The 13,689-nt window shown below is 41.1% G+C and overlaps 1 protein-coding gene across 7 annotated transcripts in view; it reads left to right on the top strand.

Annotated features, from left to right (window-relative positions):
• DDX59 (DEAD-box helicase 59) overlaps window positions 1–13,225 on the top strand; it is a 29,429-nt gene extending 16,204 nt beyond the window's left edge. For 4 of the 7 annotated variants that reach the window (XM_074385066.1, XM_074385067.1, XM_039467035.2 and 1 more), the window contains 4 exons: window positions 2,865–3,116; window positions 4,230–4,382; window positions 5,193–5,321; window positions 8,523–9,017. In XM_074385066.1, coding sequence (XP_074241167.1) covers window positions 2,865–3,116; window positions 4,230–4,382; window positions 5,193–5,321; window positions 8,523–8,786 — 798 coding nt within the window. In that variant the 3' untranslated portion in view covers window positions 8,787–9,017. The other 3 variants (XM_074385069.1, XM_074385068.1, XM_039467036.2) reach the window with 3 other exon arrangements.
• The last annotated feature ends 464 nt before the right edge of the window (window positions 13,226–13,689 follow it).

Consider the following 13,689-nt stretch of genomic DNA (forward strand, 5'->3'; position numbering starts at 1 on the left):
CTTTATGTAAATATGTAAAGAATTATATTTTGGAAGAATTGGGTATGGGATGGGGATAACAGGATTGTGAGCAGTCTTGCGAGTATGAGCTGGGAGAAGTGACCAGCTCTGGGGTGGGCTAGTGGGTTGACAGGATGGTTAATGGAGTCAGTGCAGGGTGGTGAAGACGAGATGAAATAGGAGTTCAGGTGGTGCCGTTTCCTGGGATGTGTTCCGGGGTGGGAATGGGTTTGGCAGGAAGGAAATAGAAACTTCTGTTTTGAATGTGTTGAACTTGAGGGGCCTGTTGGAACCAAGTGGAGATGCTAAGTCGGCAGATAGTTTCTGCCACTTGAGTTCGGGGAAGGAGGTGTGGCCTGAGATAGGATTTTGGGAGTCTTTGATGCATGCATAGTATTCAGAGCTGTGGAATTTGTTGATCTTATCTGAGGAGTGAGCACAGATGGGGAAGGAAGAAGCCTGTGACCCAGCCCATGGGGCTTCCCAGTGTATGAAGATTGAGAGAAGAGAAAGGAGTCTTAGAGTAGTTAATGACGGAGGAGAAAAATCAGGAGAGGGGATGTCCGGGTGCATGGGCTCATGCCTGTAATACCAGCACTTTGGGAGTTCCAGGCAGGAGGATTGCTTGAGGCCAGGAGTTCAAGACCAGCCTGGGCAACACGGGGAAACGCAATCTCTACAAAAAATACCAAAACTTAGCTGGGCATGGTAGCATGTGCCTGTGGGCCCAGCTACTCAGGAGGCTGAGGCAGGAGGATCGCTTGAGCCCACGAGGCAGAAGTTGTAGTGAGCCATGATTGCACCACTGCATTCCAGCCTAGGTGACAGAGCAAGACCCTGTCTCAAAAAAAAAAAAAAGCTTTTTATGGCCCACTCTGCATTTTGAATAACATCTGTTGGATAATTTGTGCATATTAAAGACATGTTAGAAAATGGGGGTGGAGCCTGGGCAACATAGCAAAACCCCATCTCTACTAAAAATACAAAATTAGCTGGGTATGGTAGTGCACACCTGTGGTCCAGCTATTTGAGAAGCTGAGGTGGGAGGCTCACTTGAGCCTGGGACGTTGCACAGTAAGCTGAGATGGCACCACTGCACTCCAACCTGGGTGACAATATTTTTCTCCACTGAATAATATTAAAATGAATATTCAGAGTTTAATATGAATGACAGCACATTAGTGGGCACTTAAAAATGCAGTGCTGAGCTGGATGCCCTGGCTTGTGCCTATAGTCCCAGCTACTTAGGAGGCTGAAGCCGGAGGATCTCTTGAGCCCAGAAGTTTAAGGTTCCAGCAAGCTAGGATCATGTCACTGCACTCCAGACTGTGCGACAAAGCAAGACCCTGTCTCAAACACCCACAATGCCTTCATAGTTTAAAATAATTATCCTGAATCAGGGACCAGAAGGGGAAAAAAAAAGAATTAAATGTCAAATTGTTCCAAAATTATAGACACCTGGATTGTATTTGAAACTCAAGATAGCTTTAATCTTTTTTTTTTTTTTTTTTTTTTTTTTTTTTTTGAGACAGAGTTTCGCTCTTGTTACCCAGGCTGGAGTGCAATGGCGCGATCTCGGCTCACCGCAACCTCCGCCTCCTGGGTTCAGGCAATTCTCCTGCCTCAGCCTCCTGAGTAGCTGGAATTACAGGCAGGCGCCACCATGCCCAGCTAATTTTTTGCATTTTTAGTAGAGACGGGGTTTCACCATGTTGACCAGGATGGTCTCGATCTCTTGACCTCGTGATCCGCCTGCCTCGGCCTCCCAAAGTGCTGGGATTACAGGCTTGAGCCACTGTGCCCGACCTAATCTTTTTTTTTTTAATGGCAGCACTAACTTTAAAAAATTTTTCTGTTTGCTTGGTAATTCATTATTGTAAGAAACCAACAGTATGGAAGAACAGACAGAAGTGAAAGCCCCTGTCTTAGTCCATTGCTGGTGCTAGAACAAAAATACCTTAACTGGGTAATTTATAAACAGCAGAAACTTTTTCTCACAGTTCTTGAGGCTGGGAAGTCCAGGATCAAAGCGCTAACCTTGATTCAGTGTCTGGTGAGGGCTTGCTGTCTGCCTCAAAGATGGTGCCCTCTTGCTTCGTCCTCACAGAGCTCCATCCAGCCTCTTTTAGAAGGGCACTAATTCCATTCGTAAGGATGGAGCCCTCATGACTTAGTCACCCCCCAAAGGCTTCCCTTCTTACTTCAAGTGCATTGTGGATTAGATTTCAACATATGAATTTAGGGGGGTCACCACAGTTCAGATCATAGCAGCCCCTAACATTAAATTTTTATTTAAAATAATATTACAAATATCTGTGTTCATGGTTAAAAAAAAAAAACAAACTTAGCAAAAAACTAAAACAAAGTGGAATTCCCTCCCTATCAGCTTTCCAACCTTCCCCCTGGTGTTAGCAATTAACTATCTTGAGTGTATACACATATAATACTTTGTAGCATAAATAGGTATCTTGTTACACATAATATTATCTACTTTGCTTTTTTTTTCACCTAACAATCATTCATTATTTAATAAAGGGCTTTCTGATGATTTTTCATGACAGCATAGTGTCATATGGATCTACCATAATCTAACAAATCCCCTACAGATGAATGTTTAGAATGTATATCGTTTTTTGCTACCATTAATAATGCCAGTAATAATCTTTGTATATCATTGTAAACATTTAGTTTCACAGTGTATAATTTTGTATAAATGTATATTTTGTAGTTCTCTTGACATCGTGGTATAGTTTTCTGTTTAAGAATTTTTAATTTTATATGTTGTTCATTATATCAGTCTTTTTTTGGGGTGGTTCTGGGTTTTAATGTCAAGTGAGACTAACTTTAATACAATTTTATTTTAGGCTGATACCATGTTAAAGATGGGCTTTCAACAACAAGTACTTGACATTTTGGAAAACATTCCTAATGATTGTCAGACCATTTTGGTTTCAGCCACAATTCCAACTAGCATAGAACAACTAGCAAGCCAGCTTCTGCATAATCCTGTGAGAATTATCACTGGAGAAAAGAACCTACCTTGTGCCAATGTGCGTCAGATTATTTTGTGGGTAGAAGACCCAGCCAAAAAGAAAAAATTGTTTGAAATTTTAAATGTGAGTAGTAAAGCAGTTAACCGTGTTTTGTGGATTGTGTTTGCATTTTTCACAGTTCTTAAGAGAATGAGTTTTAGATACAGCTTTTAGGGAATTTGATATAGGTATTGACTAATAACTTGCTTTACCTACCTTAGAATTTTATGGGAATCAAATAAATAGCTATTTGGGAAAACATGTTGGATAAATACAGAGTTGGGTTTTCTTTTCCTTATTATAGAAATATATTTCAATACCAAGATTATTCCTTTTTTTCTTTTTTTGAGATGGAGTCTCACTCCATTGCCAGGTTGGAGTGCGGTGGCACGATCTCGGCTCACTGCAACCTCCAACTCCCTGGTTCAAGTGATTCTCCTGCTTCAGCCTTGGAGTAGCTGGGATTACAGGCGCCCGCCACGGCGCCAGGCCTCAACCTCCCTAGTAGCTGGGATCATAGTTATGCACCACTACACCCAGCTAATTTTTGTATTTTTAGTAGAGACGGAGTTTCACCATGTTGGCCAGGATGGTCTCGATCTCCTGACCTCGTGATCCACCCGCCTTGGCTTCCCAAAGTGCTGGGATTATAGGGGTGAGCCACCATACCCAGCCTCAAGATTATTCCTAAAGAATGTATTCCTTTTAAAATATTTTAGATTTATATATAAGGTAGGGGCAAGGTATTTCTCGGCTAGTCTGTCCTTGAGAAATTGTTTTAACTGTTACTAATGTAAACAGAAATTTGTTAAGTGGGTGATATGTGCAAGCATAGTTCTTTATAAACAGTATTAAGTTAAATATGGGTGGTATTGACTTATTAGCAGCATGTATTTCTATACCTACTTGTAGTAGGAAAAATAACAAAAACAAAAGCAGGTAGAACTACATTAATTGCACTTAAAATGTTGAATTACTCTTGCAGAATTAAGTGATGGAGAAAAATATGAGGGACAGTAGACTAGCTTCTGTCTGTGCATATTTTAAATAAAACTTACTTTAACAGTATGCCTTTTTTCTTTCTTAACAATATTTATAAACCAATTGATAACTAGTTTGTGGTAATCTTTCAGAGAAACTTCCCATTATAAATTACATTATATGAATAATTGTTGATAGATGTTTTTAATTTTTCAGGATAAGAAACTCTTCAAGTCTCCAGTGTTAGTATTCGTGGACTGCAAACTAGGAGCAGATTTGTTGAGTGAAGCTGTTCAGAAAATCACAGGGCTGAAAAGCATATCTATACATTCGGAGAAGTCACAAATAGAAAGGAAAAACATACTGAAGGTTTGACACCCAACATTGTATATTCTGTTTTCTATAAATCTGTTCTGCCTCATTTTCAAGAGATACCATATTACAGCTGGTTTTTTTTTTTTTTGAGACGGAGTTTCACTCTTGTTACCCAGGCTGGAGTGCAATGGCACGATCTCGGCTCACCGCAACCTCCGCCTCCTGGGTTCAGGCAATTCTCCTGCCTCAGCCTCCTGAGTAGCTGGGATTACAGGCACGTGCCACCATGCCCAGCTAATTTTTCGTATTTTTAGTAGAGACGGGGTTTCACCATGTTGACCGGGATGGTCTCGATCTCTCGACCTCGTGATCCACCCGCCTCGGCCTCCCAAAGTGCTGGGATTACAGGCTTGAGCCACCGCGCCCGGCTACAGCTGGTTTTTATAGCGGACCCTTTTTTAATGATTGTAAGACTGTCGAACAAGCAGTTGCCATGAAGTTAATGTTTCTTGCTCAGGCTTCTGCGTTTGGGGAGCAAGTAGCCTGTTCTCTAGGGAATCCATACTAAATAGATTATTAATTCAGAACTTACCATTTCTGAAGTCAGGTCAGTTTGCAGTAGGGTAGGGCAATAATTCACCTTTGGAAAAGGTTTGCCTGAATAAGTTAATAAAATAAATTCTGTGGGGATTGGGGAGAATTTTAGCTACATGCATTTTTCAGGTATACTGTGTCCGTTACTTATTGAAAAGATACTGCAACAAAAATATTGAAGTAAGCTTTGAAAAAAGAAAAGCTATCAGAATTACACAAAACCACACAAAATAAATTCTGAATAATAAATTTTGTTGCTTTTTTGGAAAGGGATTACTGGAAGGAGACTTTGAAGTTGTAGTGAGCACAGGAGTCTTGGGACGAGGCCTAGACTTGATCAGTGTCAGGCTGGTTGTCAATTTTGATATGCCTTCAAGTATGGATGAGTATGTCCATCAGGTAAGGAGCTTTATATGTTACCACCATTTTGTTCATGAGTTTTGCTGGGTAAGGCATTTTCTTTCTTTTTTTTTCTTTTTTTTTTTTTTTTTGAGACGGAGTTTCGCCCTTGTTACCCAGGCTGGAGTGCAATGGCGCGATCTCGGCTCACCGCAACCTCCGCCTCCTGGGGTCAGGCAATTCTCCTGCCTCAGCCTCCTGAGTAGCTGGGATTACAGGCACGCACCACCATGCCCAGCTAATTTTTTGTATTTTTGGTAGAGACGGGGTTTCACCATGTTGACCAGGATGGTCTCGATCTCTCGACCTCGTGATCCACCCGCCTCGGCCTCCCAAAGTGCTGGGATTACAGGCTTGAGCCACCGCGCCCGGCGCGGGTAAGGCATTTTCAATGTGATATTAAGTTTAAAAAAGCAGTACTGGAGGCCAGCCATGGTGGCTTATGCCTGTAATCCCAGCACTTTGGGAGGCCAAGGTGGGTAGATCACCTGAAGTCAGGAAGGAGTTTGAGACCAGCCTGACCAACATGGAAGAACCCTGTCTACTAAAAATAGAAAATTAGCCAGGTGTGGTGGTGCATGCCTGTAATCCCAGCTACTCTGGAGGCTGAGGCAGGAGAATCACTTGAACCTGAGAGGTGGAGGTTGCAGTGAGCCGAGATCACACTGAGCTGAGATTGCGCCATTACACTCCAGCCTGGGCAACAAGAGCAAAACTCCGTCTCAAAAAAGAAAAAAGGGCAGTGGCTCACACCTGTAACCCCAGCACTTTGGGAGGCCAAGGCAAGTGGGTCACTCGTAGCAGACAGATCACTTGAGGTCAGGAGTTCCAGACCAACCTGGCCAACATGGTGAAAATCCATCTCTACTAAAAATACAAAACAATTAGCTGGGCGTGGTGGCGGGAGCCTGTAATCTCAGCTGCTCAGGAGGCTGAGGCAAGAGAATGGCTTGAACCCAGGAGGCAGAGGTTGCAGTGAGCCAAGATCATGCCACTGCATTCTAGCCTGGGTGACAGAGAGAGACTTCATCCCTCCCTCCCCCACCCAAAAAAAGCAGTGTATAAAACTGTGTATATTTTTGCTTTTAAGATTTTTTTCTTCTGTCACCCAAGCTAGGGTGCAGTGGTGTGATCTCGGCTTACTGCAACCTAGGCCTCCCAGGTTCAAGGGATCCTTGTGCCTCAGCCTCCCAAGTAATTAGTACAAGTGCCCACCACCACACCCGGCTACTTCCCTGTTGGCCAGGCTAGGCTCAAACTCCTGACCGCAAGTGATCCTTCTGTACTGACTTCCCAAAGGGCTGGAATTACAGGCAGGAGCCACCATGCCTGGCCTGCTTTTGAGATATATATGCATATAAACTAAATTTTGTTTTTAAAAGGTATATGTGTATAAAAACAAAATTTTGGGCTGGGTGCCATGGCTTATGCCTGTAATCCCAGCACTTTGGGAGGCCGAGGTGGGCAGATCACAAGGTCAGGAGTTCGAGACCAGCCTGGCCAACATGGCGAAACCCCATCTCTAACAAAAATACAAAAAATTAGCCGGGTGTGGTGGCACACACCTGTAATCCCAGCTATTTGGGAGCCTGAGGTAGGAGAATTGCTTGAACCCAGGAGGCGGAGGTTGCAGTGAGCAGAGATCGTGCCATTGCACTCCAGCCTGAGTGACAGAGCAAGACTCCATCTCAAAAAAAGAAAAGAAAAGAAAAGAAAAGAAATCTAAATTTTGTTTTTAAAAGTATTGCCTAAAGTGCATTAAAAAAAAAAAAACAAAAACCTAGAAGTAAGTAACCAAACGTGTTAGTTAAAAAAATTTTAAGTAATAAATTTTTGGTTTATTTTTCTTATTTTCTCATTTTCTTCGGTGAGCATATAATCAGTGAGCTTTTATAGTCATTAAAAAAAGTCTTGTTTAAAAAGATCATTTTAAGTTGATATATCTGGCCAAAATAAAATTGATCCTTTAAAGTATTTTTTTAAGGAATCTTGTCTTCATCTCCTCTTCATATCCTTATTTGTTCTAGTCTTTCACTTTGAAAGTGTTCTTTCTTTTCTTTGCTGCCAAAGGTAACAATAGCTTCTCTTTCTGGCAGAAATAGAGCCTCCCCTCAGCGCCACATTATCTCTCTGACTGCTACGTGTCCCCCTTCTCGGGCATCACTTGCAGGCTCTTGAAGTAAAGCGCGTCTGTAGCGTTCTCAGCATCGCCTCTGAATGCCATATTCACTAGAATCTCCCACTGAAATGATGTCAGTGCCTTCGGTGCCTTGTCGCTTTTATTTTTACTTAATAATACAGCACTACTTCTCTTTATTTATTTTGGTACCACCACATTTACCTGCACATCAGGGAATTAAGTATTCCATGGGGGTTGATTGTTTGACTTAGCATAATGTCTTTAAGGTTCATTCATATTACAGTATGTGTCGGCACTTCATTTTTTCAGATTGCCAAAAAATATTTCCTTGTATAGCTGTACCACCTTTGCTTATCTATTCATCAGTTGCTAGACTTTTAGGTTGTTTCTACATTTTGGTTGCGATGAATAAGACTGCTAAGAAGATTCATGTACAAGTTTTTGTGTGGACATGTTTTCTTTTTGTTGCTGTTTTTTTTTTTTTGAGACAGAGTCTCACTCTGTTGCTCAGGCTGGAGTGCAGTGGTGCGATCTCACTGCAACCTCCATCTCCCTGGTTTAAGCAATTCCCCTGCCTCAGCCCCCCAAGTAGCGAATTACAGGGGAACGCTACCACGCCCGGCTAATTTTTTTTTTTTTTTTTTTTTTTTTTGAGATGGAGTCTCATTCTGTCACCCATGCTGAAGTGCGGTGGTGTTATCTCGGCTCATTGCAATCTCCACTTCCCAGATTTAAGCAATTCTCTTGCCTCAGCCTCCTAAGTAGCTGGGATTACAGGCGCGCGCCACCACGCCCAGCTAATTTTTGTATTTTTAGTAGAAACTGGGTTTCACCATGTTGGCCAGACTGGTCTTGAACTCCTGACTGCAGGCAGCCTGCCTGCCTCAGCCTCCCAAAATGCTGGGGTTACACAGCATTTTGTGTGGAGCCACCACATCCAGCCAGTACTACTTTAAATAGTAGCCTGTTCTCTAGGGAATATATACTAAATTCATTTTCTTTCAAAAGACGCTAAGATTTTTTAGGAACATCTTGAAAATGTTCTTTGCATTTCATTTCAGGTTGGAAGAGTAGGAAGATTAGGTCAAAATGGAACAGCGATTACTTTCATCAATAATAATTCAAAAAGACTCTTCTGGGACATTGCAAAACGAGTAAAGCCTACAGGATCCATTCTTCCCCCACAGTTATTAAATTCCCCGTACCTTCATGACCAGAAGAGAAAGGAACAACAGAGAGACAGACAGACACAGAATGATCTGGTTACAGGAGCTAATCTTATGGATATTATCAGAAAACATGATAAAAGTAATTCTCAAAAATGATTTTCTCTGCCACTTGAATTTTTTTATTGTGTACAGTCAGCAAAATTTCTGTAAATTGTTACTGTATGGTTTGTATAAATGGAAATGTATATGAATTTAAAAATAAGATTTTTTAAATTTAATAAAATTTATATAACTATTATATTTATTTCCCTTATTAATTCTTATAAATCAAAAACATCAGAAAATGAATCACTAAATAAAATACAATTTTTTTTTTCTCTTCTGGATGAAGTTTTTGGTTTTTTTTTTTTTTTAAAAAAAAACAGCCAGGCGCAGTGGCTCACGCCTGTAATCCCAACACTTTGGGAGGCCGAGGCGGGTGGATCACAAGGTCAAGAGATCGAGACCATCCTGGTCAACATGGTGAAACCCTGTCTCTACTAAAAATACAGAAAATTAGCTGGGCATGGTGGCGAATGCCTGTAATCTCAGCTACTTAGGAGGCTGAGGCAGGAGAATTGCCTGAACCCAGGAGGTGGAGATTGCGGTGAGCCAAGATCGCGCCATTGCACTCCAGCCTGGGTAACAAGAGCGAAACTCTGTCTCAAAAATAAATAAATAAATAAATAGTCCTCAGAGCTACTGTCAGAACCAGAAATCTCCGCAGAGACTCTGCCTCGGATCAGTGATCCTTTTGCTTAGAACCCCCACAGTGCCACAGGCCCATTGGCCCTTGAATTATTGTTGAATAAATGAGAATTAGGAAAAAAAGTAAATGATAGAAACTGGAAGAAATTTTGAGAACCACTTTTGAAGGATAAATATAAAATGTCTACTTTCATTCTCGTTTTCAGCTTGGTTAATGCTTTGTAAAAAAAATATTTAAGATGGGCTGCTTATCAAAATAATGTTGTTGTGTTATTGAATGAATGTCGACCTGCTAATTCAGTTAGTAGTTTTAAGTGAAGGAAAGATGAGTACTTCCTTCCAGTGCTTGACTTTGATACATCTATACTTTCCTTATTTAAAAATGTTAGCATCAAATTAGTTGGGAAGCTTAGAGAGTGTGTTACACAAATGTAGACACTTAAATAAGCTTTATAGACTCAGCATCCTCTGCAAGTGTGGGCAAGATTTTGCTAACTAAGGAGTCCTTGTATAAATAGTTTTTTGTTTTTGTTTTTTTTTTTTTTTTTTGAGATGGAGTCTCACTCTGTCACCAGGCTGGAGTGCAGTGGCCGGATCTTGGTTCTCTGCAACCTCCGCCTCCTGGGTTCAAGTGATTCTCCTGCCTCAGCCTCCCGAGTAGCTGGGACTAATAGACACGCACCATCATGCCCAGCTAATTTTTGTATTTTTAGTAGAGACGGGTTTTCACCGTGTTGGCCAGGCTGGTCTTGTATAAGTGGTTTCTAAGTGTTTTATCTACCCAAAGGGAAAAAGAAGTTCCACAAAGTGTATAAACCCCCAGAATTCTGGTTCTCTCTCTGCTTCTATCTGCCGTTGAATGGTATGTTTGATTTCAAGGGAACGAGGATAAGGCAACTAATAAGCCCCAGGGTGCATTAGGAAAGTGCATTGGGAGGCTGAAAGCGGCATTGGCACAATGCTTAGTGTATATACTAAATGCCTTAAAAGTGTTCATAATAATTACTAGCAAAAAGGGCAGTTTCTCACTAGACGCAAACTTGTATATAAATAAAAGTGGTATGGCCAGAAAAACAGCATTTACTGGATATATGCTTTTGGGTTTTTTTGAGACAGCAACTTGCCCTGTCACCCCGTACTGGAGTGCAGTGGCGTGATCATGGCTCACTGCAGCCTTAACTTCCCAGGCTCCAGCCAACCTCCAACCTCAGCCTCCCAAGGAGCTAGGACCACAGGCATGCACCACCACACCCAACTAAGTTTTTTTCATTTTTTAAGAGATAAGGTCTCACTATGTGGCTCAGGCTGGTCTCAAACTCCTGGCCTCAAATAATCCTCCTGCCTCTGCCTGCCAAAGTTCTGGAAAGACTATATTTAAACAAAAATAGTATTATTCAAGAGACTGTAGTAATGCAAAAATATATATATTAGCCCTAATATAACCTTACTGGGTTACTTAGTTTGCTGGCAGTCTGGCTTTCCAGTGGTCTCTGTTGACTGTCTTAAACCACGTGTTCTGCCAGCTCTCACTTTAAACTTTTTTATTGCTTTGGCCACTGTGGACTACCCTTCTTGAAACCTCTTTCTTAAGGCCAGGTGATGAGATAGAGATGGAGGAAAGAGCCTCTAACTCATGGGCTCATGATGAGAATTAAGTGCAGTTGCATGTGTCATATACCCCATGGAGTAGAAGCCAGCTATCAGAGCCCTTCCCTTACTTCCCTCTCGCCACACAATCTTCAAGCTCCTCTTACTGGTTCTTCCTGCCTCTCTTGAGTCTTGACTTCTGCTTCTTGTTCCTTAAGATCTTTCCTTGGGCAACTTCTTCCTTGTCTCACCTGTCTGCTCTTCTCTTGTCTGATGTGCAGCAATGCCACGGTTTCCTCAATTATGTATTTTACAGACAAGAGCATTAAATTTCTAAAAAAAAAAAAATGGTCCCAGTGTTGCCGGTATTTTTCCCCAATTAAAAATGTTATTTTTTATTTTTATTTTTTAATTTTTAATTTTTTTAATCTTTTATTTTTAAAATTTATTTTATTTTATTTTTTTAGAGAGAGATAGGGTTTCACTTTGTTGGCCAGGATGGTCTCCATCTCTTGACCTCGTGATCCGCCCACCTCGACCTCCCAAAATGCTGGGATTACAGGCATGAGCCACCATGCCTGGCCTAAAGATGTTATTTTTTAAAAGCTACCACCTATCATTAGTTCATGAAAGAAACAACGTGTACTAAAGAAGACAGAAGGACCTACTCTCTGAGTAAGAAACCATTCTTTCCAAGAAAGGACACTAAGGTACTAAATTATAAAATTTTAAATAATAGATTTTTGTGAGAATTAGCATACAATTTAGATTTTTTTTTTTTTTTTTTTTTGAGACGGAGTTTCGCTCTTGTTGCCCAGGCTGGAGTGCAATGGCGCGATCTCGGCTCACCACAACCTCCGCCTCCTGGGTTCAGGCAATTCTCCTGCCTCAGCCTCCTGAGTAGCTGGGATTACAGGCACGCGCCACCATGCCCAGCTAATTTTTAGTATTTTTAGTAGAGACAGGGTTTCACCATGTTGACCAGGATGGTCTCGATCTCTTGACCTCGTGATCCACCCGCCTCGGCCTCCTAAAGTGCTGGGATTACAGGCTTGAGCCACCGCGCCCGGCCACAGTTTAGATTTTTGATTAGCTGAAAAAACTAGCCCCATACACTCCCAAACATTTGTTTTACGGTAACTGTATTATAAAAATAACTGAATTGGTTGCTTTATTGCCAGATTGAAGCAAACATCTTTCATGTATCAAACACCTTAAGCAGTGACTTTTGTTTTTTATTTTTTGAGATGGAGTTTCGCTCTTGTTGCCTAGGCTGGAGTGCAATGGTGCGGTCTCAGCTCACTGCAACCTCTACCTCCTGGATTCAAGTGATTCTCCTTCCTCAGCCTCCTGAGTAGCTGGGATTACAGGCATGTGCCACCACAACTGGCTAATTTTGTATTTTTAGTAGAGATGAGGTTTCACCATGTTGGGCAGGCTGATCTCAAACTCCAGACCTCAGGTGATCCACCCACTTTACCCTCCCAAAGTGCTGGGATTATAGGCATGAGCCCCCACACCCGGCCCCAAGCACATTTTTTTTTATCACCTTTTTTTTTTTTTCAACAAGTCAAAGTGGTTTTTTTTTCCTTTTTGGTTTCATAACATCTTTACAAAGAACATTGCCACATATTTAAACTATGACTCACTGATTAATAAATCTAAGCTAGATCCACAACTTGTCATATTTTCTGGTAAAACTACACTATTTTCTTCTGGCAGCTGAATGTTATTTGGCTTGTACCCTTCTCTGGAATTAATATCAACACACCTCTTATTGTCTTGTTGTGTATTCTACTCACCACAATACGAAGTTTATTCCATAAACAGGTATGATACAGAAGGTAATGTGTCATCCAAGGTGACTTTCCTGGCAGTAAACTGACTCCGGACAGATAGGACTCTTGTTGTCGCCAAGGCATACTTACAATGACCTTAGAGGCTCTAGGGCCACAGTGTGAAAACCAGCCGACGGACAGTTAAGTAAGTTCTCTTGTTCCACTGCTAGTGTGAGAACCTATTTTATATTTTATAATGTGTTGCATGTGTGATGATACAGGACAAAGTTACAAATAAAGCATAAGGCGAGTGTTTATTTTTATAATGTTTACAAATAGTAACTTTTACAAATAAATTTTAGCTTTGAAAAATTTGCACATCAACTCTGCTTTCCTCATTTCATGGCAGAAAGAAGACCACTTGGCAAAGCTGTTTGCAAATAACTGAGTTCCGGTTCCAGCTCTACAGGTTTTGTTTTTTTAATTCGGGCAAATTAATTACTTCTCTAATCTTTAGCTTTGCTCAACTGTAAAATGAGAAAGTTTGCTTTAAGGTTCTCTGAGGTCTTCCCAAATCTATATTTTCTGTGCTTCATACTTTTAAACCCCTATCTCCATGTCTAGAACTTGCTTCAGAGTATTACAGAGTGAGGACTGTGGCTGAAACAAGATTGGCCAAGAGTTTATTTATTGAAGTCAGGTGACGGGCCCTGGAAGTTCATTACTATTTGATTTGCACTTGATGTATTTGAAATAGTACATGATAAAAACATACATATACGTAAAATCTCCAATCCCACCCTTTTGCAGGTACCCTAGCTACCATTTTTCTATCATCTGTCTAGCTAGCTAGCTAAGGTTGAAGATATAAATCTTCAATTTTTCACTTAACTTTTTGGCTCAAAATCAGCATTTCCAAAGGCAGATTTATCATCTTCCTTACAGAA

Source organism: Saimiri boliviensis, chromosome 14, assembly GCF_048565385.1.
Source record: "Saimiri boliviensis isolate mSaiBol1 chromosome 14, mSaiBol1.pri, whole genome shotgun sequence".
NCBI lineage: Eukaryota > Metazoa > Chordata > Mammalia > Primates > Cebidae > Saimiri > Saimiri boliviensis.